Raw genomic sequence first — 23,454 nt, 5'->3', positions numbered from 1 at the left:
GGTTTTACATTCTTAATGGAAAGTAGACAAATTTACTTGTATAGCAATCTATGCTTCTCTGGATGTTCTGGGAAACTACTGCAGGTACACGGCTGATACATGTTTTATTAGAGTCACCACACCAATAACAGATAAATCGAAATCTTGCTTTACTTTCATCTCTTACAGTTTTGCGATGGTTAGATATTAGCGAAGTTGCTAAATTTCAGGCAAAAACTCTTATTAGCCGTAACTCCGTAACTAAACATTTGCGTACCTATGAACTTCTTTCTTTAGTTTTACTTCTAGAATAACATCTTAAAATATTTGCACATCTTCGTGAATCACTCTGTATAACAGACCGTCCTTTTCATTAAGAGCATTCGATTGATCAGTTCTTTCTTGTATTTTCTTTAATTTGCTTGCGTGTTCGCAAAATTGTTTTGTTATTATGGATACACCTGGATTAAAACCTTTATAAGCATGTCACTGCACAGTCTCGGCAAATAGTGATTGTTGTATAAATTACACTGCCTTCTGGTTTCTTTGACAGCCTTCTGCGAATTATGTTATCCAGTTTTGAATTTTCTTCAGTTAATTTAAAAATTTTATTTATTATTTTATTGATTAAAAACTATTGTGACTGAGTGTAAACAGTTATCAATAAAATCTTGTGCGATATTCCTGGCAAATAAATTTGTCCCTGGAAGTTACCACTCAATATCCCCCCTTATCACTGTACGCGCCTCAGTTTTGGTTGTGAGCATTAAATACGTTGTTACAGACCATGTGCTGCACACACACACACACCAGAATAAATTTCATGTAAAACTTAAACTCCTAACTGAAGTCTTCTGTATGCTATAAACACAAGCTCAGCGGACAAAGAATTAGTTACCTCCTTAAAGGACAGCACTGGTCGCTTTGGAGCACTGCGGACCATGTGAACCCGCACCACTGGCATACTTGATGCCATGAAGTGGTGCTTTAATCTCAGTCGGTTGCGTGGAATCAGTGCAGTAACATGGGTCGCCGCGGAGACGAATGGCAGACAGGAGCTATCGTGTTTGGATTTGCCCGTGACAATAAAGTTCCCCAATTTGTTAGGGTGTCAAAGCAGACAATCCGATGTGTCTACATGGAATGGTGCCCCACTCGCCTCTATGTAACACAGCTTGCTTAAGATCAGTAATTGTAAAAAGATCCTAAATAGCAGGTACAGGAGACGAATATTATTCCTTGCCAGTTCCGATCGGCTTCTGACCCAAGAAGAATTGCTGCTGTCTGTGAACAGGTCAATATAAAACCGTTTTCGATATAAAATTGCGAAGAGAAATGAATGTAATGGATATTTGGAGTCGGATACTTTGCAGAAGGCGTTTGGCCACAGCGCCACAAAAATCTATTTGTCACCACTGTGCCAAACAGGTCATAAACTGGTCATTAGCTAACTGGAAGTATGCAGTATTATTTGAAGAGTCGCGATTTTGTCTCTTCTCAAGAGATAAAAGGCGCTGAGCGCACCGGTGGCCCTAGGAGTCGATTAATCCTCAGTGGGTGGAGGGTGGAGTTCAGGTCGAAGGTGATTCACGGAAGTTTTGCCGGCGTTTTACATACCATGACCTGCGTCTTCTCATTCAGATTGCCATGAACATTAGCCCAGATGTATGTTTCAATATTCTTGGTGAAAAACTATTACTCTTTGTGGAACGTCTTCATGACGAGTTTGTCACGGACAATCCCGTCCTTCAACATCACACCAACTGAGTTAACATGGTTGACCTCATACTTTCCAGATCTGACGAAGACTCAAGCACCTTACAGCAACTCGAGTGGCTCGCTAAATCGCCCGATGGTAATTCCAAAGAAAATATCTTGGACTGTTTGGACCAGCAGGTGAAAAGTAGCAACCAAAGTCTCCTCAATTTGATGGCCCTGCGGGATTTAATCGTCGATAAATGCTTCTAGTTGGATGTGACAGAAATCTGTAGTCTCTTTTTCTTGCTAAGCATAGCCCTTTGCATAGACTAGATGCGGTGATACGCGGTATTAGCTTCACGCCTCCCGCGGATATGCTTATAGTGTGTTTTCTCCGCCTCCACAACTGACTGTATACCAAGGTTGATGGCCATGTGGCTGTGTAGGAGGTATTATCCGCTGAGGGATTGTGTGTTGTGTTGTCCCCATCATCATTTCATCATCATCAATGCGAAGGTCGCCGAACTGACGTCGATTAAGAAGACTTGCAATAGGCGACCAAAAAAGCCTTTACAGGGTGTCCTGATCAATAACGCCATAGGATCCTTTCATTGTGTGCTTTTTTGATAGTCTACCAAAAGTACTGAGGAGCTCGCAGAATGCCCAGTGGTTGTCAAATATCAGCTTTATGTATATGTAAAGTCTCCGATGTTCGTCCATTGTAATGCACCAGAAATTGCGATCGAATGTAGTCTTAAATCGTGCACATTTCGAGACGCAATAGCTACACAATTACTCTCAGTGTCAAATCAGGCTTCTATAAGTCATTATTCGGATTTCTCTCGCTCCCTTGGTTAAAGTGTCCACATTAACACTATCTGATCAAAAGCATACTGCCATCTGTTATCAGTGCACATAAATATGTGGTGTCTCCACCCTTATTTGTCATGATGGGCTTAATTATGCTGGGGACACTTTCAGTGCGGTGTCTGAACAGGGCTGACAAGAACCCACAAATGTGAAAAAAAAGAAATAAAAAGCCCAAGGGTAAACTGAGCTATTAGGATTTTTTTGTACTGACGATTAAATAGTTCAGTTTAAGTGTCTATGACTAATTTATTCACACCATTAACCCATTGTTTCAGCTACTTTATTAGTGTCTCTTTTCTTATCTTGCCAATACTGCATCCATTGAGAATCTTCTCCACCAAGGGCTTGTTGGTGAAACCAAGGAAATAACTGAGGAGAGAAAAGATCCGAGAAATTAGTGATCTGGGCGTGCTTCCAAAAACTGATGAATTCTACTTTACAGTTGTTACGACTCTACGTCAAGTTGAAGTATTTTTTCTGGGTGTGTAAATGTTAGTTAGCAGTGTTGCTTATAATGTAAGAAAAGTTAAAACAATGTTAATAAAATAAATTCTTGTGACATTAGATAGATGCCTTCAATAAATATTATGACTCTTTTTGTTTTAGATACTGCAGTGCCTGTGTTTCTTCGGACATGCATGCATCTCCGAAAGAATTTAGCATCGTACTTCTGAACAACACAGGCACTCCAATATCGAATTCATCCGCAGACAACAGACAATCGACTTTCAATTAAAATGTTTCCCCTGTACGGGAACAGACATAGTGGATGCACAAGTGCTGCTTGTACACATATAGTTTAAGAACATGGAGGTTTGGATATGGGCGTGAAGCGAACACGGATAGCCTAAACGTTTGTCGACCGCTCGCGGAAAGGTTGGCCGTATTCTCAACTGCGAATACATGTCATATCTTTGAAATGCGAATGAGGCTAACAATGTAACATTCTGTACGTTGATTAAATTTTTGCAGTTATATATAATTGAGTTTTTTTTTTTCAAACAAGCCACAGGATTTTTTTTGTGTACAGTTAAATTACAACAACCCTATCTCTGAATGTCTGTGGAGGAATGGCGGCCCATTCTTCCTCAAGAGTCGAAACCGGAGAATGTAGTGATGTTGGAAGCAGGGTCTGGTGGAAGTCGTCATTCTAACTCATTCCAAAGGTGTCTCATTGCGCTCAGCTCGGGACTCACGTCAGGCCACTGTATTTCAGGAATGTTACTGCCGACGATACCATTGCCTCACAGACACTGCTTTATGGTACGGTACAGTGTATTGCTAATATTAACAGCAGTCGTCTCCGAACTGTTCGTCTACTGTATACTGTAAAGTATGTTCACATCCTTTCACATTTAGTGTTTTCTTGAACGCAGTATGGAGACAGCAAAAAACATCTGCATACTGTTATGTCACCTCCTCCGTATTTTACTGTTCACACTACACCCGATAGCAAGTAGCGTTTTCCAGGCATACGCTAATCTCAAACGCTTCCATCGGATTGGAAACTTTTTGGAGTGATGAATCACGCTACAACTCGTGGCAGTCATCCACTCTCCAGTGGCATCGCTCTTTAAACCACCTCAAATATCGTTTAGCGTTCACTATATACATGCGTGGCTTATGAGAAGGCGCTCGACCATTCTGTCCCATTCTCTGTAACACCCTACCCACGGTCATTGTGCTAGTGGACTGCAGGTAGCACTTTAGAAGTCATTAGTGATTCCTTCCGCTGAAGGTCTGTCTCGTTTTGGTTTAACTATGATTGTTTCCAGTTCGCAGTCGCAATACCTACAGTCGACTTGTGCAGTTTTAGGAGGTTTGGAATGACCCTGATAAGTTTCTTACTCAGGTGAGGTCCAATGACTGGTCCGCGTTCGAAGTCACTGAGCCTCTCTCAGCAATCCTTTCTGCTGTTATTGCTTCTCTGCTAACAACACAATACTCCCCGTCCCGTTTATTCCGCCGAGTACGTCTCTTGCGACATCTAGTGGTCGGTTCCGCATTACGTAGGGGTGTCCAGATATTTGAGCAGATAATCTATTTTGCGCGCGTCTTTGACTCATCAATTTCATATTACTGCAAAACAGCATGGATGTGGAGTATCAGCTCAGTTGAATGAATAGAAACGGTCAAAACGCTAAAACAATTCAGGGCTTCGGTTGAAGTGATGTAAAGAAAAGAAAAACGGAGACGATCACCGATTGGTAACTTGAATTCCATCCTGATCGAAATGAGTTCAATATTTTATCCACTACACTACTCCTTTCTAAGAGGCGTTGTGGAGCGTGTTCAGTAAGGTCTTCGAGACCATCCTCTCTCACTGTATTCTCCGCCACCTCAACCAGCACCACATCAAATGGTTCAAATGGCTCTGAGCACTATGGGACTTAACTGCTAAGGTCATCAGTCCCCTAGAACTTAGAACTACTTAAACCTAACTAACCTAAGGACATCACACACATCCATGCCCGAGGCAGGATTCGAACCTGCGACCGTAGCGGTCGCGCGGTTCCAGACTGTAGCGCCTAGAACCGCTCGACCACTCTGGCCGGCTAGGCATCACATCCTTCCTCTTCCCCAGTGTGGCTTCCGGCCTTCGTTCTTAATACTGTGGCCAACTTTTAACCTGTGCGTGTCACTTCAGTGTCTTTTTGTGTTCTACGAATCGCTGTGTCTTTTTAACTTTAAGTCGACTGTTTAATTGTCCCCCCATGAAAGTCTCCATGTCAGTGCATTTTTACCTCCATTATCTCCCTTTACTCTGTTTTACATCCTCCTTTCTAACGCCTTATATGAAACATTTTATTCTTGTATTAGTTGTCATGTCACTTGGCTGAAGAGCGGCGAATTGTGCCGCTGACAGCCCTCTCCTACCCATATGGGGTAGGGGAATGAAATCACACTAAAGAAAAAAAAGGCGTTGTCGAGTGCAGATTCAGATGCATCATCTCGCTCCTTGGCATGTATCACAACACTACCTCTGATCTACACCTACATATACGCCGTAAGTCGTGGTAGAGTTCAGGGCGAAAGGTACATTGGTCCATTCTAATACTGAACTTTTTCATCTAGAAGAACTTCCTTGTGGCTGACTTGGTAAGACAGAAGCACTGTTCGAAAACAGACTGCATGACAATCACATGTGGTCTGCTCTACTCACGCAATGCGCGTTTTCAGATTCTCTTATACTAGTCCTCTCTACAGCTGATTTTGCGACTTCCACTTTAATCACTACGTTAGCAGCTGACCTACATGCTTCCAGCAGAGGTTATACTTGTGAAACATGTAGTCGGACCAACTGACTGCGGCACTCAATGTAGCACTTAAAACGCTTGTCTAACTTATTTGGATAGAAGTAAAGTCTCATAACATCTCACGACGTCGTCTAAAAATACAAACTTTTTCTGATTAAGATAGTTAAAGCACATAGTACGACTATATTATCTGAGGAACGTGTTCGTACATTCTATCAAATAGATTTCGTTGTAATTATGTACGTCTAGGCCTATTGTTAGCGACGTTATTGTGAAAAGGAATCGTTAGGGTAGCACTAAACCTGGTAGAGCTAGTAAGTTAACTGACAGGAACAGTGAAACTGTCTCATAAAAAGGATAGAGTGCTGTTGCCTGTAATGCTTTCATAAAAATCTACTTTCCTTTTGCCACCAGCTATGACTAGCGGTTCAGCTCCATATTATAAGAAATAGAAAGTCACTATAACGACATAGAATTTCGCTACAGCCGTAACACACTAAATACGTTTGCTAGACTTAATCTAAGGTAACCATAGTCACTTCACAGTCGCGTCGCATACTGAGATTCGGCGCTACATAATATTTTCTTCTATTGCTCCACACACAGACGAAATGCTGCCAACATATTTTCTAGAGCTGTAAAGCTTCTTGTCTTCTAACCAAATTTCAGGCAAATTCTAAAGAACCTTCACTAATTGCAAAACTTCTTGCATGCCCGCCAGCATACAGCCCATCAGAGTGATGGGCTGTATTATGCTTTATAATCCTCACCTATATCCTTTGTAACCTATAATCCTTTGTCAAAGATATTGCAGTTACTACCAACTTTAAATTATTCTGGCTTCGCAGTGAAATGATACAAACGAAATCGCGTGAATAGAATTTAAGTTAGTTTAAGATTCTACAAGAATTCAGTCCGGATCATTTTCTAAAAACCTTAGAAAGTATGATGAAATGCTTACGATTTTAGGATTCTTAGCCAGTATTGAAAATCCTCAGTTCGTTATATTCAGAAAGTTCTCCCAAGTACCTCTACGGCGCTAGCTAAATTTCTGACCGAAATACATACTTTTTTAACAAGTCAAAGACCTTTGTTTAACCCTTGTAGGCAAACAAGTAAACTTAATTGCTGACTACAAAGAAATCTTGCTTGTAAGAAATAGAATTCTGTATAATGTTTATGTGCTCCATTGGGTATGTCTACATCTCAACAAGTAAAAGGTTTATAGCAGACGTAGGGGTTGAAATAGGAGAGACATTTACAGAAGTAGTTATGCAAAGGTTTGAATGGAGCTTTTAATCAAAGTTTTACGAATGACCATCAATGCTACAAGCGTATTTCTGGACAGGTCAAAAAATGAGTATTCGCAATCGTCGCAAGATATCATGTTAGTGCTTTTACCATTTGTAGATTATATAAATGTGGGGAACGGGTTTCTCAGATTATGTAACATTAAAATATAAATTCCGCAACTGACTTCAGGCCGAGTATGCGTGCGGTCTCAACTGTTATCGTAAAATCCCATATAAGTATATTTGGGTGAAACAGGAACCACTAACGCTCATCTCATTCGAATTTAAATTGAGAGTTTCTTTTTGATTGTGATTTTAAATTTAAATTACTTCGTGGGCTTTTGGGTTGATTTTTAAATTCGTTTTTGAAGCAAATAAATGGGTTATATTTGTTGCAAGTAACCCATTTTCATAATGTTGGATTAAAAACATAAAAACTATAAAAGTGGACATCGAAAAGATTAAGAAACGCTGTGTTGAATTACTGCCACAATTTGCTCTGAAGTCTGATAAACTTCCTAAATTTTTGGTCTGTGTACAGTGCTTATCTCTCTGTGTGTACATTGTCGTGCGCTTCATATATCTCGCTGTTGACGCGTTAACAGCTGTAACTCTTTACGTAAAGTCCCGCCCGTACTTCCATCAGTTAAGTTTCTAGCATTATCTGTGAATGGTAACAGTGTTTTTCTGTGCCTGTAAACTTGTGTTTATTATGTAATGCAATAATAATGTGAGACTCCGTTGCTGGTAACGGAAAGCAGACATCCTGACTGCCACGTACGTAAGGAGTTCACTTACTTAATGACTCCTTTCGTAAGACAGAAAGCAATACCAAAGATAGAAAGACATTTTCGAAGAAATATATCTTGTCGCTTAGAGTAAGCAAACTTGCAGAATGCCAAATTTTAAGTTCCTGAAAAATAAACTTCTTGTTTCAAATAACAGTTCTGCATAAAAATGTTGTGTATCTGTAAGATCGATCGTTTTATAACACAAAAAGGTAGGAAAACTACACGCTGTTAAAATTTAGCTCATGATCGACAGTTACGACAGAACTAACGGGGTGAGACCCACACCGAAGGCACGGCACGCTTTTTGGCATTTTCACAAGACCTGGAGCCGCAACAAGCACCCGCGGTTGCCAAACCTGCACCCCACCACTGGGCGCTTCCCGCTTATACTAAGCTTCAGCTTCAGGCAACATGTTTTTCTGTGTGAAGGTTCGTTGCGGAAGATGATTTTGATTGCGTTCGTTTTCATGTTTGCCAAAATTATTATTTTGTTTGTTGTTACTGTTATTTGTTGTGCTATATTGAACAACAACGGAAGCATGTTTTTCGGAAGTTACGAATGGAAAAGTTTGATGTTCTCTCGGACAAGGGATTGCCGTAACAAGAGAGTCAAGCGAAACGATTTGCGTGTTACGTACTAGTTGCTCTCCGTTAACAAGATAATCGATACTTTGGATATAAACAAAACAGTTGTTGTGAAAATTGGCAAGGAGATGATCGAGAAAGAAGACGAAGCTGGAAAACATCCAAGCTTTGAAATCCATTCCTTTCCTGTGGATTCAATAGCCGCGTTTATGGTTATTAGTGTGGAAAGGGACGTGTAACACTCAACACGTTTAAGGCAACATTTTCAAGGCAGTCCCACATCATTATTCACAGTTTTGCACGAAGTGGAATTTCATTATAGTGGTCGTAGTTGTTGATGGAGGAGGAGGATATACTATAGCTGCATGCTGATGACAATTTCTATGGTATATCCGTGTAATGAATATCGGCGAAGTGGTGTGGCTTGATGAAACTTGGGACAGTACTGCCCACACTCATAAACAGAGCTTTACAGGCTGTACAACTAAAGAATCAGCGGTAATGCAAGCAGACATCTCGCACAGTTTTATCCCAAACAGTCTCCTGCATTTAAGTCAAAGGAGAAAGAAGATTATCATGAAGAAGTGAATCGTAGTAATTTACCCGGTGGTTCGCAGACTCAGGAAACTAAATTTGGGAAACTGTCGATAGTTGTTTTTGGTATGTTCCTTATTTTCTTATTCTTAGCAACACGCTGACCATAGCAATCCTATAGGATTAAGTGATTTATTGGCTTCAGTCTTGCAACTTACGAGTGATAGATAATCTTATTATAATGGAATTGATGCAGCTCGCCACGAACCACATTTCACCAGGTACGAAATCGATGGACTGGAAACACCATATTGGCATACAGTAATTATACTACCTCCTTAACACTGACATTTCAGCACAATAAGTATTGATGTGGGCCCAAATTAATGACTATGTTGCCAGAAATAATAATAAATTTACCCAGTCTGCAGCTGAGACACTCACAAAAGAAGCTGTAGGATCGCAAACCTTGAAGACGGAAAGAAAATTGTTAATCATACATAGACTATCACGGAAAGAGCATGGCAGGGTGAGACTGTCTTAGAAAAGTCAGTGGAGGAAATGACTATTTCATTAAATAACGAGAGAGGCGCTTCAAGCGTCAGTCTACTGACAACAGTCACGTCAGTAGATTTCATCCATTTTCATCATAGATATGAGGCACTAACAGCTTCTGCTGAAAGATTAGATTAGAGCGACGATATCCAAATGATAAATAGCTAGTATTTTCTCATAACTCCCTGAACCACGGTCGCTGCCAGCATAGGTCATCTAACTACACACTACCCACGTGCAACTTAGCGCCTTTACAATGTGATTGTCGTACCCCGCTGCGTCAAACTAGTAAGGACATGTGTAGTGCTAACACTCACAAACACACGACTATCCACCGCCACGCCCTTCAGCTGCCCGGGTGCTCGGAGTCGATGGGTGGAGCTAGATTCCTCCGCCCTCCCCCCCCCCCTCCCCCCCTCCCCTCCCCCCCCGCTCCCTCGTCCCCCTCCTTGAGAATTCATTCCCGACTTTGCAAAAATAAACGTAGACCAAAAGAATTATATTTTCGTAAGTGCATTTTAATAACAAGGCCATTATCAGCAGCTAACAGCAAAAACATTTCTTCTCAGGTATTCACTCAATTTCACACAACATACGTACCACAGTTTGCAAGACAATTGCTCCAGTACTGAAGTGCCGTTCTTTTCCTATTTAAGACAAGTTTTCTCCCTGTAAGTAATATGAATAAATCTTTTTTTCATACGCTGGTAAAAAGTAGAAAGTCTTTTGACCATAAAACGTAAGAACAGGTTAAGTACGAACCTAGTGATCTGTTCTCTTACCAAAATCAAACGGGTGATTGCTTGGTACTCGATTCACGACCAGATCTTTTTTTGTCACATTTAACTGAAATTTTCATGTGTTAGGTGCTCAGCTCCAGGTTGGATTAGATAAAAATATGACTTATTCCTAAGATTTCGTTCGAACATTACGTTCACCAATTTTCAACAACATAACAAGAAAATTTCCAATTTGTGTAAAATTAGAAAAATAGATTACGTCATCACAAAATGCGTTCTCGTAAACGTTCCATACATTACCTTAAAATTATTGCAATAAATAGAATTAAAATGACAATATTGTGCATTTCTTCCCAAAAACACTCGTGTCACTACCATCTTTTTACAGAATGAGTAAAATAAAACTGGGGAGGAAAACCCTACTTACATCGTATGCCCCGGTGTAGATAAAGTAAGCTGGGTTGCCTTTCTTAAGGTCCATGAAATATGGGGTGGGTGGGGGGGGGGGGGGTCTACTGGGGAAGTTAGTTCCGATCGATTGCGAAAAGGAAACCACCGTGAAAATCAAAGCTGTTTTATTTGCGATAGTTAGCTATACCTTACAGCTACTTCTCTACATAGCTGCCGCTCCGACATGCACGTTTATCGTAGCGCTGTACCAACTTTCCAATAACCTCGTCATGGAAGGCAGCCGTCTCTGCTTTCCGCCGATTCTCTAAACATCTTCTGCACCTCGTTGCCTGTGCCAAAATGCTGTCTTCACAGTCAGCGCTTCATGTGAGCGTTTCCCATCGGAAACGCTGCAGGAGCACCTTCATGGCCCCTGCAGAATGCGGCTGAGAACTGTCACCAAGAGCGAAACGGTTGACAGTTGTGTTATGCGGCCTGCATGGCATCAGGCGAAATCTCTCACCAGGCCCTCATATTTGGCACGAGCCACTATTTTCTAGGCATATTTACGTTCTCACTGTGCGTTCGGAATTGGAAAGAGCGACCTGCCGCGATCGACAGGTATACTACAGACAACACCCAACACATCTGTGCAAAACTTCATCGTATTTTCACAGTGGTTTCCCTTTCACAAGCGATCGGAACTTACTTTCCGAAAATCCCTCTTATCATCCGGCCATTTTGCTGTGCCTACACTGTACCCTGAATGACAGAGAGTTCATGACGTACAAGATTACGTTGTGTTCTGTGCAGGACATGGCGACTCTCCTCCATACCTCCAAGTGCTCCTGCCGAAACTTAAAAAAAGAGGAACAATACTACATTATGTGGATATCTTAATGTGCTTAGATAATGTCCTAATTAAACTATTTTAGTGTTAGAGGTCTGTTCGTTCATTAATTGTATCGAGAGAATGGGAATGAAGACTTCCTCGGATTTCGGTATCTTGCAGAACATCGAGTATTCCACCTTTCTCTGTAGTGTATAAGACAGTTCGTTTATGACTAACCTACTGCAGCTGGTGCTGGTTGTCAGTCATATGCACTGTCAGAGTTGGCCTGGAATTGACCAGCTATTTATGTTCTTTAAATCCGCACAGATCCTCTTCACTTTTAATGTTGTGATGCTTCCGTCTCCTTGGTGCTGCTGGTTCCTGCTTCCCCACTTAAAACAATTCACCAATCTGTTGTCTATTTCGCACTGTGCCTGCGCTTGGATTGTGTGCGGCTTCAGTATCCACGACTAGTATTTACTAATACATAGTTGTCTTGTTTGTATTCAAGCTTGCGCAGCACGGGGACGGCCGTTATGGAATTTTTGTAAGTAATTCCGCGTAATATGTGGTTTCTCTCCCCTCCCTCCCCTCATTTTATTGCATTTTACATGTTTCATTATTTTGTTAACTTTTGGTGTCCGGTCGTGATGTTCATTTTTTCGGATTTGTAGGTCCCTGTTACCATTGTGACACGGAACCTTCGGTTCCTTGACAACATTTGAGTGAAGAAGACTTAAATGCTTGAGTGATTTTATTTGTAGGTGACGTCCTATTCTCTCTTGTAGTTTGTTTAATTTAGAAATTTTAGCACCGTAGTTCCTTATCTTACATTTCAGATTTGTGGTCCACTCCCATTCGCGGGTAACAGAATATTTTTTATTACTGTTTACAACAGATGTTGGAACTTTAACCGTTCCGAAACCGATCGTGTACACAACAAAAGATTGTGGATTAAGCAACTGCCTGCAGTTTCCCCATTTTTCAAAATGGACTTGTTCAGCATCGGCTGCTCCGTAAGAAGAACTCGTAACGTCTTATCTTTCTCTTCAAGGCACTTACATAAAGTATGAGAGTCGAAAGCTGCGAGAAAATGTTTATTATTCCAACACAATGCTCAAGAATACCAAGAGTGAGTCAGCTATGCTGTTCACCTCAAATACTTCCGGAATCGTTTAAGATATCGTATTGCTATGACACCTGAGTTTCTCTCGTCTCGTACAATGTTCGAATAACTTACGTGAATGCAGCCGTGTGACGTCGTCCGACAACCGCCGAAATTTCGACAGGAGCGCACCCTGCCTTGTCGAAACATCGGAGGTATAATAGATGACATCACCCGGTTGCATTCCCGTAAGTTATTTGAATATCTTATTGCTGTTCGCACCCAAATGAGTCATAAGAAAGCCCTCATTAAACCATGTATTATTTATTGTCATAGCTATGTTGACTGTAGAGATATCGGTAACAACTTCGCTTTTTCAAACATAACTCCAGTAATTTCAACTGCTAGTATCGTTTAACTGAAAGAGACGCCGCATTTAACTCTACGAAATAAAATAAGTAGTTCCTGAGAAAATACACTATTTAGAACCTGGGATTTACCTGTTTTAAATACTAAATGGTTGCTGTTTAACGGATAAGTTCGTGATTTCACATCAAAATAGTAAAGTACATCTCGTCAGATAAGGAATAAACAGTGTTGCACTTCTAAGATACCAGTACGTCAGGAATACAGAGGAAGGTAGCTTTATATTATGTTTGTATAATTTACGTGTATCGAACGCTGGCTACGCTGAAAAAAAAAATTTTGCAAATTAAATGAAATTAATTCACTTCTTGAAGGCAATAGCAGAGCAAACGCAAAGTGAATAATTGAGTGGTACTGGGCAAATGATCCTGGCAAACGATGTTCAGCAAGAATGACAGCTCAGTGGATGTCCAACTAATTCTTTCTGAAAGACATTGGAATATTATGCAGAAGGTAAACGGCAAGCTAAGTACGAGCATAGTGAACAAAAAAGATATCCTCACAGCTATTGTCGTACTGCACATTTTAGTTCCAGAGAAATTGCGAGTGCCTCTGAAATACATCAGTCCAGTGTCGACATCTTGTGCACAGACAGCTTCTATGCGTCATTTCACGTGCGGGTTAACCAACAGGGTTTCACTCTGCTCTGAATAGGTTATATCCTCTAAGAAATCTCTCTACTAATGAAGAATCGTATACAGATCATGGAAAACTGAATGTAAGAAATATGCATTATCATAGGGACTACATAACTGTAGTTCTTTCTTCGTTGAAGAAACCTTTTCGACTAACAGACAAACACAGTTTTTCACCGAAAAGCTACCGACCCTCGTTGAAGTACCACAAAAACACGAACATGTATGTGGTACCAGCACGGTGAGTGCCCGGCTCACTACTCATGTGAGGCCAGGGAAGCGCTCACCCAGCCAGCTCTTTCCCAATAGCTAGGTACGACGTCAGAGCGTTATCAGGTGCACTACACGTTTTCCTTATGGGGCGCCAATGTCTTTCCTCTTGGATGAGCTCAAAAGTTAAGTCTATGCGTAAGTTACAAAAACCAAAGAAGATTGAAACATCTCATTGTTACAGTGTGTGCTACGATATCGAAGGAATCTCTACAGCCTTGCCAAAAGTATTGGCACCGACGGCTGAAAATTCGTATTCCTGCAGGCGATAAACTTATCGCATACTTGACGACACTAGTGGAATTTAATTACCATGCTTATGATCACATTCGTTTGCGATTTCCTTTTTGTTGCCGCTGCTGAAGTGATGTAAGTGTATATCTCGAAATTAATTATTTTACAACCGAAGTTATTATTTAACATTCTATCTCAGTTTCGTCTTTTAAAAATCCCTTCAGTTTGCAATATTCATATATATCTCTTGTCTCTGCCAGAAACAAGAGCGCTTTGCCTTAATTATCAGGTGAATCGTAAGTCCATTGGCGTCCGTTTGATACGTCGTTCAGACCATATGCAGAGCCTTGCCAATTGTGATTAGTGTCAGTCGAACACAACAGATCCCTATCGAAGATGAACTTCGGGATACTACAGAAATCGATTTGTTGTTAAATGACAGACAAATCCTAACTTCTAAATATTATAAATTCCCCTAAACTACTTATCAGACTTCGTAGACTGAAACGCACTTGATTTTGTCTCTTTGTATCTGCGATAATTGCAGCAGAAATTGCTGTAGCTACATTTCATAAAGTGAAGATATCTATATCTTTAATTGATGCTAGACTAGACGTCGTTTAGTGAAGATTTTGTTACAATTTATATTCATATTTTATTTATTTATTACGTTATTGCAAACGATTTCAAAAATGTTTTACGTGAACAGCTTAGGTAAATCAACCTTTATTATTTACTCTTATTGCAGCACCCTTTGCGACAAATATTTGAATCTTTGAGATGTGTTTTGAAACTTAGATGCTGGTAGATTTTTCAGAAGTAACTGCCTACCACAGAAAAAGTATTTTACTAACAGTCGTTTTTTCTGTTAGAGTAAGATCGATACAACATGGAGCCTTTATATGCTGTGCGCCTGTGTTCAGTAGCCCGTGGACAGCAGGAGGTGCACAGTAAACAGTCAGTGTCAAAGTGAATTGTCTCCAATAAGCGGGACTGGCGTCCTAGAAGTGGACGCGCGCAACGCAGACCACAAATAGCCCGTCGTTCGATTTGTCGCTTTCCAGCAACAGGACAGTCCATCAAGCTCATAGATCCAGTTTTCAAGACAGTTCACTTCCTGACCACGAGTGGAAGAAACAAAATATGCACTTCTTGTAGATATTTACGCAAAAGACAGCGCTACTCACCTGTTAAAGACACTGCTTCTTCGAAAGCCACGGGCTTCTCCGTTGAGGCATTGTTATGGTTGTTGTGGGTGACTGAAAAACGTACAGGCAGAGGTTAACACACACGAAAAAGGTTATCTTCAAATATGCTGAGACATGCAAACGCCGGAATATGAATGTTATCGCTGATGCGACGGTTTGAATAACTAAACGTTTGTACGTGCTTTATTAGACATTTTACGTAAAACACTCTATTACAATTAACTTAACTTATGTACTTACATATACTTGTATACAAAGTATGCGATACAGTATTTTCGCGCGTCACAACAGAGACAGGTTACTGAATAGGCTGTTTCCGCCTTTTCATTTTTAATTTTTTTTTTAAATCTAAGGCACACCAGACATGAAGTTTCATCTCGGAAGACAATTAACCTCACAGCCACACATCTGATACTTCAGACACGGATTATAATTTGGCGACGGCATAATACGTGCGCAGGTCATAAAGACGACAGTAAATTTTGGGAATCCCAGGACATCCAGTAATGTGATGGTAACCCTCGCAATACTTCGTCGACAGCAAGGCTGTGAGGTCTAGATTACGATCTTGGTAGAAGAAAGATGAGCAAAGTACCTATTGTTACATTGTTGAAAGATAACCCCAACAGTCTCCCATGGCTATTTAAAAGCCCTCCACAATACAATTCCACTGTGTGCTATTCCAACACTCATATGAGGTCAGACTACCTGATGTTTGGTAGTGAGGAAGCGCTTGCTCGTGTGTGGCCAGATAAAATCCTGGCCCCGAAACGAATTTTTACCATTAGTATTTGGCTGCTGAGGAGAGAAGCAGTGGTGGAGAAGATTTTCTGATCAGTAGACCATGCATCAATGTCTTGGGTTAATTCTGGAACATATCTGTGGTGTCTTTCCGAATGACAGCGTGTGACGCAGCTGGAGATCCGTCGGCAAGATGGAGACGTTACACTCGTTGGGTACCTCAATGCTTTCCAATGGACTACGCTGTGCTGGTAACGTTTCATTCTTAACATTAGAATCACCGCAATAAAGAGGAAGAGCACTTATCGCATTCATCCACGTGATATTGGCACACATTTGACACGTCGTAACAGTTCGGGACAAAACAAAGGTAAACTACATCCACAAGGATCTAGCGCAGACATGCATGTCGCCGACTCTCACTTTCTAACTACGTATCACGTACCGAACGACTTGGCACTGTAGTTAAGCCGCCGCCATCTTCTCAGCGCGAAAGATGGGGCGGTCGTTCATACTTCCTGCCTTCTTGATGCCAGTCTGCTGAAACCGTGACATCTCCTGACAGCTTTAATTTCATCCATGAACTCCTGTCTAGGTCAACATCTCCGCTTCCTTCCTTCCATCATTGCTACAATCTGAATAGTGAACTGCGATGAAAGGCAAAGTACATGGATAATCATGTTGTTCCTCTTACCGGTGACAGTTTTGAGTACGCTCGTTGTCTCTTCCTCTCTTCTCAGAATTTCTTCGTTTAAGTGTTATCTCGGCAGATTCTGGATTTTTTCCGCCTTCCACCGCCTCCAAGTTTCTGCCCCGTGCAAATATCCGCTCCAAATGTAGTTACTGAAGAACAGTTTCCTGACAAATAATGAGACAAACTCTTGTCTGACCATTTTGATTGGATGATTCGAATTATGGTGGTGGATAAAATTTGTAATGTTAGTATTTGGCCGGCGATTTGCACCAATCTCCTGGACTAAATTCCAAACCTCCCCATAGTATCTTATGAAGTGAAGGCATATGGCGTCGCTGTCGCTGATGGTAACCCGTCCGTCGAATTGAGACGTTAAGCACGGCAAGCCCTTGATGCTATTCGATAACAATAGGTTTCTTCCTCTCCGTTTTGTCGTGTGATCATACCACACAAATGTAACACAACACCATGTACGCATCCGTTACACTCATCTGCCCTCCACAAACAAATAAACGACACAACACTGACATCTTGGCAAGGAAAAAGGCCAATCTACTTGGAGGAAGAACACGCTTTCTAACAGTCAGGTTGAAACATCCCCTAAGAAAAATTTATCAATGATTGTGCTGATAAACCCTTTACGTTATTTGATTTTCAATCAGCTGTGCAGAACTGAACGTACTCAAACATTTCTCTCTTTACTTATTCTGATCAACATTAAATTGACACACAATATTTTTAGCGCAACGCAATCTGACTTGCAATAATCTCTACAAAAGAATGGCCCTGACTAACAATAACCTATACCTTTCATGAATCACTTACCTCACAAAAATCTTCGTTACTCGAACTACTGCAGTATAGCGAGCGCCAATACTGCCAGCTAAATAAAAGATTCTAACTACTGAAGGCACTAACTACTGATAGGCATAGTTAGCAAATGAAAGATTTTGGTAGAGAACAAACAATGTATTTACGTTAATAATGTTCAAAAGTCATTATATATGTATTCGTCCTCTCTCAAAATTCTGCCATCTCTCTCCCCACATCAACGACGGCTGGCGGCTCATCTCCAACTGCGCAACGCTACGCGCTGTTCACACCCAACTGCCCAACACTACAATAGCAGCAAACCAGCCATAGACTGCACACAGCACAGTCAGTGATTTTCATACGGAGCGCTACGTGGCGTTACCAACATAAAAACCTAAACAGCCTACTTACAAGATGAACCCACCCCGTGGGCTATCCCAACCAACAACGACATACGACATATTTACATTTTGAGATTGGTTTTCTGTATCTTTCTTAAATAATTTCAAGCGATTGCTAGTATGGTTTTGTTAGAAAGGCGTCTATCAGTATGTCTGGCCAAACCTGTCAAACGTAGCTAATATTCCCACTATAATGACACTGATGACAATGAGATGTTCAGCTCTAATCTTTCTACGCTTTTCCATTTACATGAAACTTTCATTCGTGGAACTAACCCGCAATAGCAGTCACTGTGAAGGATAACTGTTTGTCCCTTTCATACAGACTGATGAAATGTAAAATCTACGTGTAGCGTCATACGAAGTTTACCAAGCTGAATTTACATGCGAAGAAAGGCCAGAGCTCAGAAGTGCCCAAAGCCATCGTAGACGTGTGCCACTATGAGAAGGTAGTCACAGCTCCTCTTACCCACATTTCACCCTTTCTCCTGCAGCCTCTCCAATGGAAGTGACAAACGCGACATCCAGTGTTGTAATCTCGCTTTTTTCTTATAAGTGGCCGAAGAAGACATTTCAGACACGCCACCTCTCAGAATCGACACGGAAGGCCTAAGGGTGGAGGGTGGGGGGGGGGGGAGGGGGGGAGAGGGGCACAGATGCGTCAATGAAACCATCCCTTTTCCCTGGGTCTTGATTCCCACACATTTTGGGTCGAAACGACAGATCGCAGTGCGATGAGTAACAGGGAGACGTTCTCGACAACCTTTGACACTGCTCACACCACCAGAGGGCGATTCGACCCTCCTCTAAGTAGAGCCTGCAACTCCACTGAACGTGATCGAACCCCTCTGGAGAGCAGCGTGACTTCAATGTGCTGCTCTCGTGTGCAGCTTGGAACCACTAGGGACCGTCCAAAACCATTCTACGAAATTTGAACGTAATCCGAAGCAGCAAAACGTACGTGTGCTCTTTAAATACTCTTGTTTTTGGCACTCCCATAAAGTGATCACGTGGGAGTGCAACATTAACTTTTCGTGAGTAAAACGGCCAAGGCTCCCTCTAAGACACAGGTTCGGTAACAGTCGCGGTACCACACACCCAACTTTGTTGATCACATTAGAAATGTACCGTACCTGTCAGAAACTTCGGTACCTATTCTGGCTGCCGTTTGCTCTAGCACCTGAGGGCTAGGAGCCCCTTCGTCACCACTTGCGTGGGGTTTCTCTATCTACGCGTGCATTTCTAATTCTTTCAGGCACAGCGGATGTTGCCGAACTGGGGAAATTGGGGAAGGGGGGGGGGGGGGGTAGAGGGACCTTTTTGCAGGTTTGTATACGAGCTTGTTAATGTTGTACTTCTACGTGATCACGACACAGAGGGCCGAAAACAGGACGGCTGGAAACGCATAAATACCTTTTGCTGCTTCGGATCACATTCGAATTTCGACGAATGCTTGTGAATGGTCCCTAGTGGCTCCAACCTCTACACGAGAGCAAAACCTGCGGTCGCGTTGCACTCCGAAGGGGTGCGATACTGATCATTGGAGTTACAGACCTACAGTGTCCTAAGAGAATGGTGAAATCGTCTGGGCTGCATCAGCAGTATCAAAGATTGTCATGCACGTCTTACTGTTGCTAATCGCATTGCGAACTGCCGCTTTCGAAGGCAAAATGTGTGCGAATAAAGACCCAGGGAAAGGAGTGGTTTCATGTACACCTTTTATGCCACACCGTGAGGCCTTTCCGTGTCGTTTGTGAGCGGCGGTGTGTCAGAAGAGAGAAAATGAGTGATTTCAACACGAGATGTCGCGTTTCTGACCCCGATCGCAGAGGCTTCAAGAGAAGGGGTAAAATGTAGCTAAGATGGGCTGTGAATGCCTTTCCATTGTGTCACGCGTCCAGGGTGACGTCGGGCAGGATTATGGCGAAATTTTGTGCCAATGTGACAGCACTAACCCACCCTATAGCTCACATGAACTTCCAAACTGTGACCTTTTTATTGTGCGTGTCGACACCTTGTTGTATGAAGCGTCGTCCAGCCCGAGAGTGACGTCGCAGTGCACCATTACAGAGGAAGGTTGTAGACACCTTTGAGCCAAATTTCAAACTTATACATCGCACTGGAAGGTAATCAGGGGGTATCGAGAAAGTGATCTTTTGATTCCTCTGCGTAGTGTAATTTTCCCTTCTTATATGTAACAGTTTCCCCCGACATACAGAGCTATCGTGTTTAGGGTACAATCCCTTATTGTGTAACGTTATGATAATCACTCATTGCTTGTGATCTTGTGTTGTGATTTGTTCATGTATTTTCGACTAGATAATCACGTCTTACTAAACAGAGGTCATTTGTGGCGCTGAAGCAAACCGCCAGTCTCCTCCCCATCTTCTACCGCTTGTCCGCTAGAATAGGTGTCCGTTGATTCGATGATTACAATCTGGGCCGCGATTTAATCGCTCATCCCACTTTTTAAAAGTGGCAGCGAAAGAAACTGGACTGGAGGTGAATGCTGAAGTTTAACTTACCATTGAGCCTATTCCATTGAAAACTATTTTAAATACTTTAGATATTCTACAGACATACTATCAGTTAAGTTTTCCTACTAGGATGAACGCTAAAGACGGAACAGAATACGTTCAAGTGCCTAGTACATGGCTCCCGATTTAATGCCCCTTCAGCGACATGTGTCTAAATTTAGCTCCTTATTGACTCAAGCAGTCTCATTTAGCAGAAAGAAGGATGACTAGAAGTTTACCACACCAAAAAAGAAAAAAAAAACTGGAACGGTAACTGAAAACGAAACTGAGACCTCGGTACTGATAACAGCTGCATACAGTCCCCAGTCATCGGTTCGCTGCTGTTCGCGCTACACTCAGATGGCCTGCTGGACGACGTTTGTAACGCTGCGAGGCTATTCGCAGATGACTCAATTGCGTACAAGGAGACGGCATCATTAGCATGTTTTAGGAAATACAGAGAGACTTGCAGATGATCAGCGCCTGACGGAAAGATTTACAACCGACTTTAAATGGAAATGCGTGCAAATGCAATGCGCGGAAACAGGTGGAAAGATCCGATCGGCGATGAGTCTCTGGTACGTGACGCCACCTTCGAGTACGGTATACAGGACGGTGTGCCGGAGCGGTTTAAAGTGGAACGGCTACATAAATTAGCGGTGGGGAAGGCAGATGCTACATTCGGATTCGTTGGAAGAATCGTAAGCAAGAGTAATTTACGTACGAAAGTGGCTGCACGCGAAGCCCTTGTTCAAGTAGTCCTCGAGCACTGTTCGTCAGTCTAGCATCGTCACCAATCTCGATAAACGGAAGAGATTTAAAGAACAGTTGCACGATTCGTCACCAGTTCATCCAACAGCCTGAGTGAGTGTGTCACAGAAGACCTCACAAAAGCGCAGTGGCAGACGTTACAAGAATGGCGAGCATCACTGCGGAGAGATGCAGCCGCAAAAAGGAAATACAGTACTTCTTCTAAAAAATATTTCGCATAATGACCAAGGAAGCTAAAATGAGATCTGATTCATTAATCAGTCCGTTTGAATGGTGGTCGAGCTCCGTGAAAGTGGGACGAATTACTTGAAGAAGTTCGGCACCCAGCCACTCTTCACTACCTTTATTCACGCTTAGATGCATTTCAGACTGTCACCCATCTCCAGCGAGCTTCGTATGTTTAGATACCACATCGCGAATGCTGCGGCGCCTCAGTGATCCTGAAAGTGTTAGTTTTATGTGTATAAAAGAGGAAAACGAACTACAGATTACACAAAAAAAACCTTCAGCGTTAAAAATTCAATCGATAAAATGTTTTACTGACGAAGATACAAACGTATTACGCAAGTTTAAAATGACTGAAAGACCGAAACTCCTGTTCGCACAAATATTTTTTTTTATTTATGTCAGAAGTACCAAACAAAGCTGTAGTTAATATATGAGACACGGACAAACCAATCAATTGACAATTTATAAATGAAGTTACAGCAGAAGGATGTAAAGTACTACTCAAATGGAGATAATCGAATGTTTAAGCTATATACACTATTTATCCAAGTCGTGACCAGTATTTGGCTACATTAATAGCATTGCTTTAGCCAGTGCCATTTCTAGCCCTTTTCACGAATCAGGACAAAGGAGGAACTTGTTAAGATAACTGAAAGTTTGTCCCTCCCCATACTGGCACGGTCAGTCGCCATACTGCACGACGCCCCATTTCCTGAGGTTGTTCCTAACGAGTAAGTATCGGAACGCCTCTGCTACACAATAAGAGATAAGTTGTCGGGTGTGTAGTCTAGCGCTAAAGCGCGTGCGTCGCACCTGGAATGTTCGCGGTATCGAACTAAGGCCAGACTACCGATATTTGCAGTCCGCCATTAACCTAGAATTCACCTCTCAGGGGTGTGAAGATTCTCAAGGAACGGCACGTGGTTTGGATTCCAAGTTAAACTGTAGGTCCCATTCCCCTGTCGGACAACCTGGGTAACTTAGGGACACGCATGTCACCGAACTGACGTCCAGCTGGAAGATATACAGCAGGCAAGCAGGCACTTGAGCCAAATGAAATAATCATCAGCCGTGGTTGCTGCATTTCTTCAAGTAATTTTGGTTCATACATAAGTCCTACGTAAAATCGTTACGCCAATCTAAGACTTCTATCCTGTCACTCGTTAACTAGTTTGTTGTGGCAGTAGAAGACAGCAAAAGTAAAGCAGAAGTTTTAAGTTTGGCGTTTAAGAGCTCGTTCACGCAAGAGAATCGTACAAATATACCGTTGTTTGAATACCGCGCAGACTCCTATATGGAGGAAATAGTAATAAGCCGCGCTAGTGCAGAGAAACAACTGAAAGAGTTGAAATCAAATAAATCGCCAGGTCCTAATAGAATCCCAATTAGGTTTTACAGATAGTACTCTTCAGCATTTCAGCTTTGTCCCCTTACGTAGCTTATATTTATCGCGAATCTCTCGCCCAACGCGAAGGTCCTAAGAGACTGGGAAAAAATAGGGCAGGCTACTCCTATATATAAGATGGGTAAAAGAACGGACTCGCAAAATTACTGACCAAGATCCTCAATATCAGTTTGCTACAGAATCCTTAAACATTTTCTCAGTTCCATTGTTATAAATTTCCTTGAGAAGGAAAAGTTTCTGTTCACAAATCCGCTGTGTCTTAGAAAGTATCGCTCGTGTGAAACTCAGTTTGCCATTTTCTGACATGAAATCCTGGAGTCTGTGGGATTAAAGGCAACAGGCAGATTCCATAGTCCTAGATTTCCGTAAAACATTTGACACGGAGCTACACTGACGACTGTTAACGAAGGTACAAGCATACGGAATTACGGAATAGGTTCCAGGTATGTGTGTGGCTCGAGGATTTCTTATGTAACAGACCCTG

The 23,454-nt window shown here is 41.9% G+C and overlaps 1 protein-coding gene across 1 annotated transcript in view; it reads right to left on the bottom strand.

The window, feature by feature from the left end:
* Positions 1-23,454, bottom strand: part of LOC126269651 (synaptic vesicle glycoprotein 2A-like) — a 159,362-nt gene that overhangs the window by 93,796 nt on the left and 42,112 nt on the right. The window contains exon 3 of the mRNA XM_049974008.1: positions 15,381-15,452. Within this exon, the coding sequence (XP_049829965.1) occupies positions 15,381-15,452 (72 nt within the window). The remainder of the gene's footprint in view (positions 1-15,380; positions 15,453-23,454) is intronic.

The sequence above is a fragment of the Schistocerca gregaria genome, chromosome 1, assembly GCF_023897955.1.
Source record: "Schistocerca gregaria isolate iqSchGreg1 chromosome 1, iqSchGreg1.2, whole genome shotgun sequence".
NCBI classification, from domain to species: Eukaryota; Metazoa; Arthropoda; class Insecta; order Orthoptera; family Acrididae; genus Schistocerca; species Schistocerca gregaria.
This window is presented reverse-complemented; position numbering and strand designations above follow the sequence as displayed.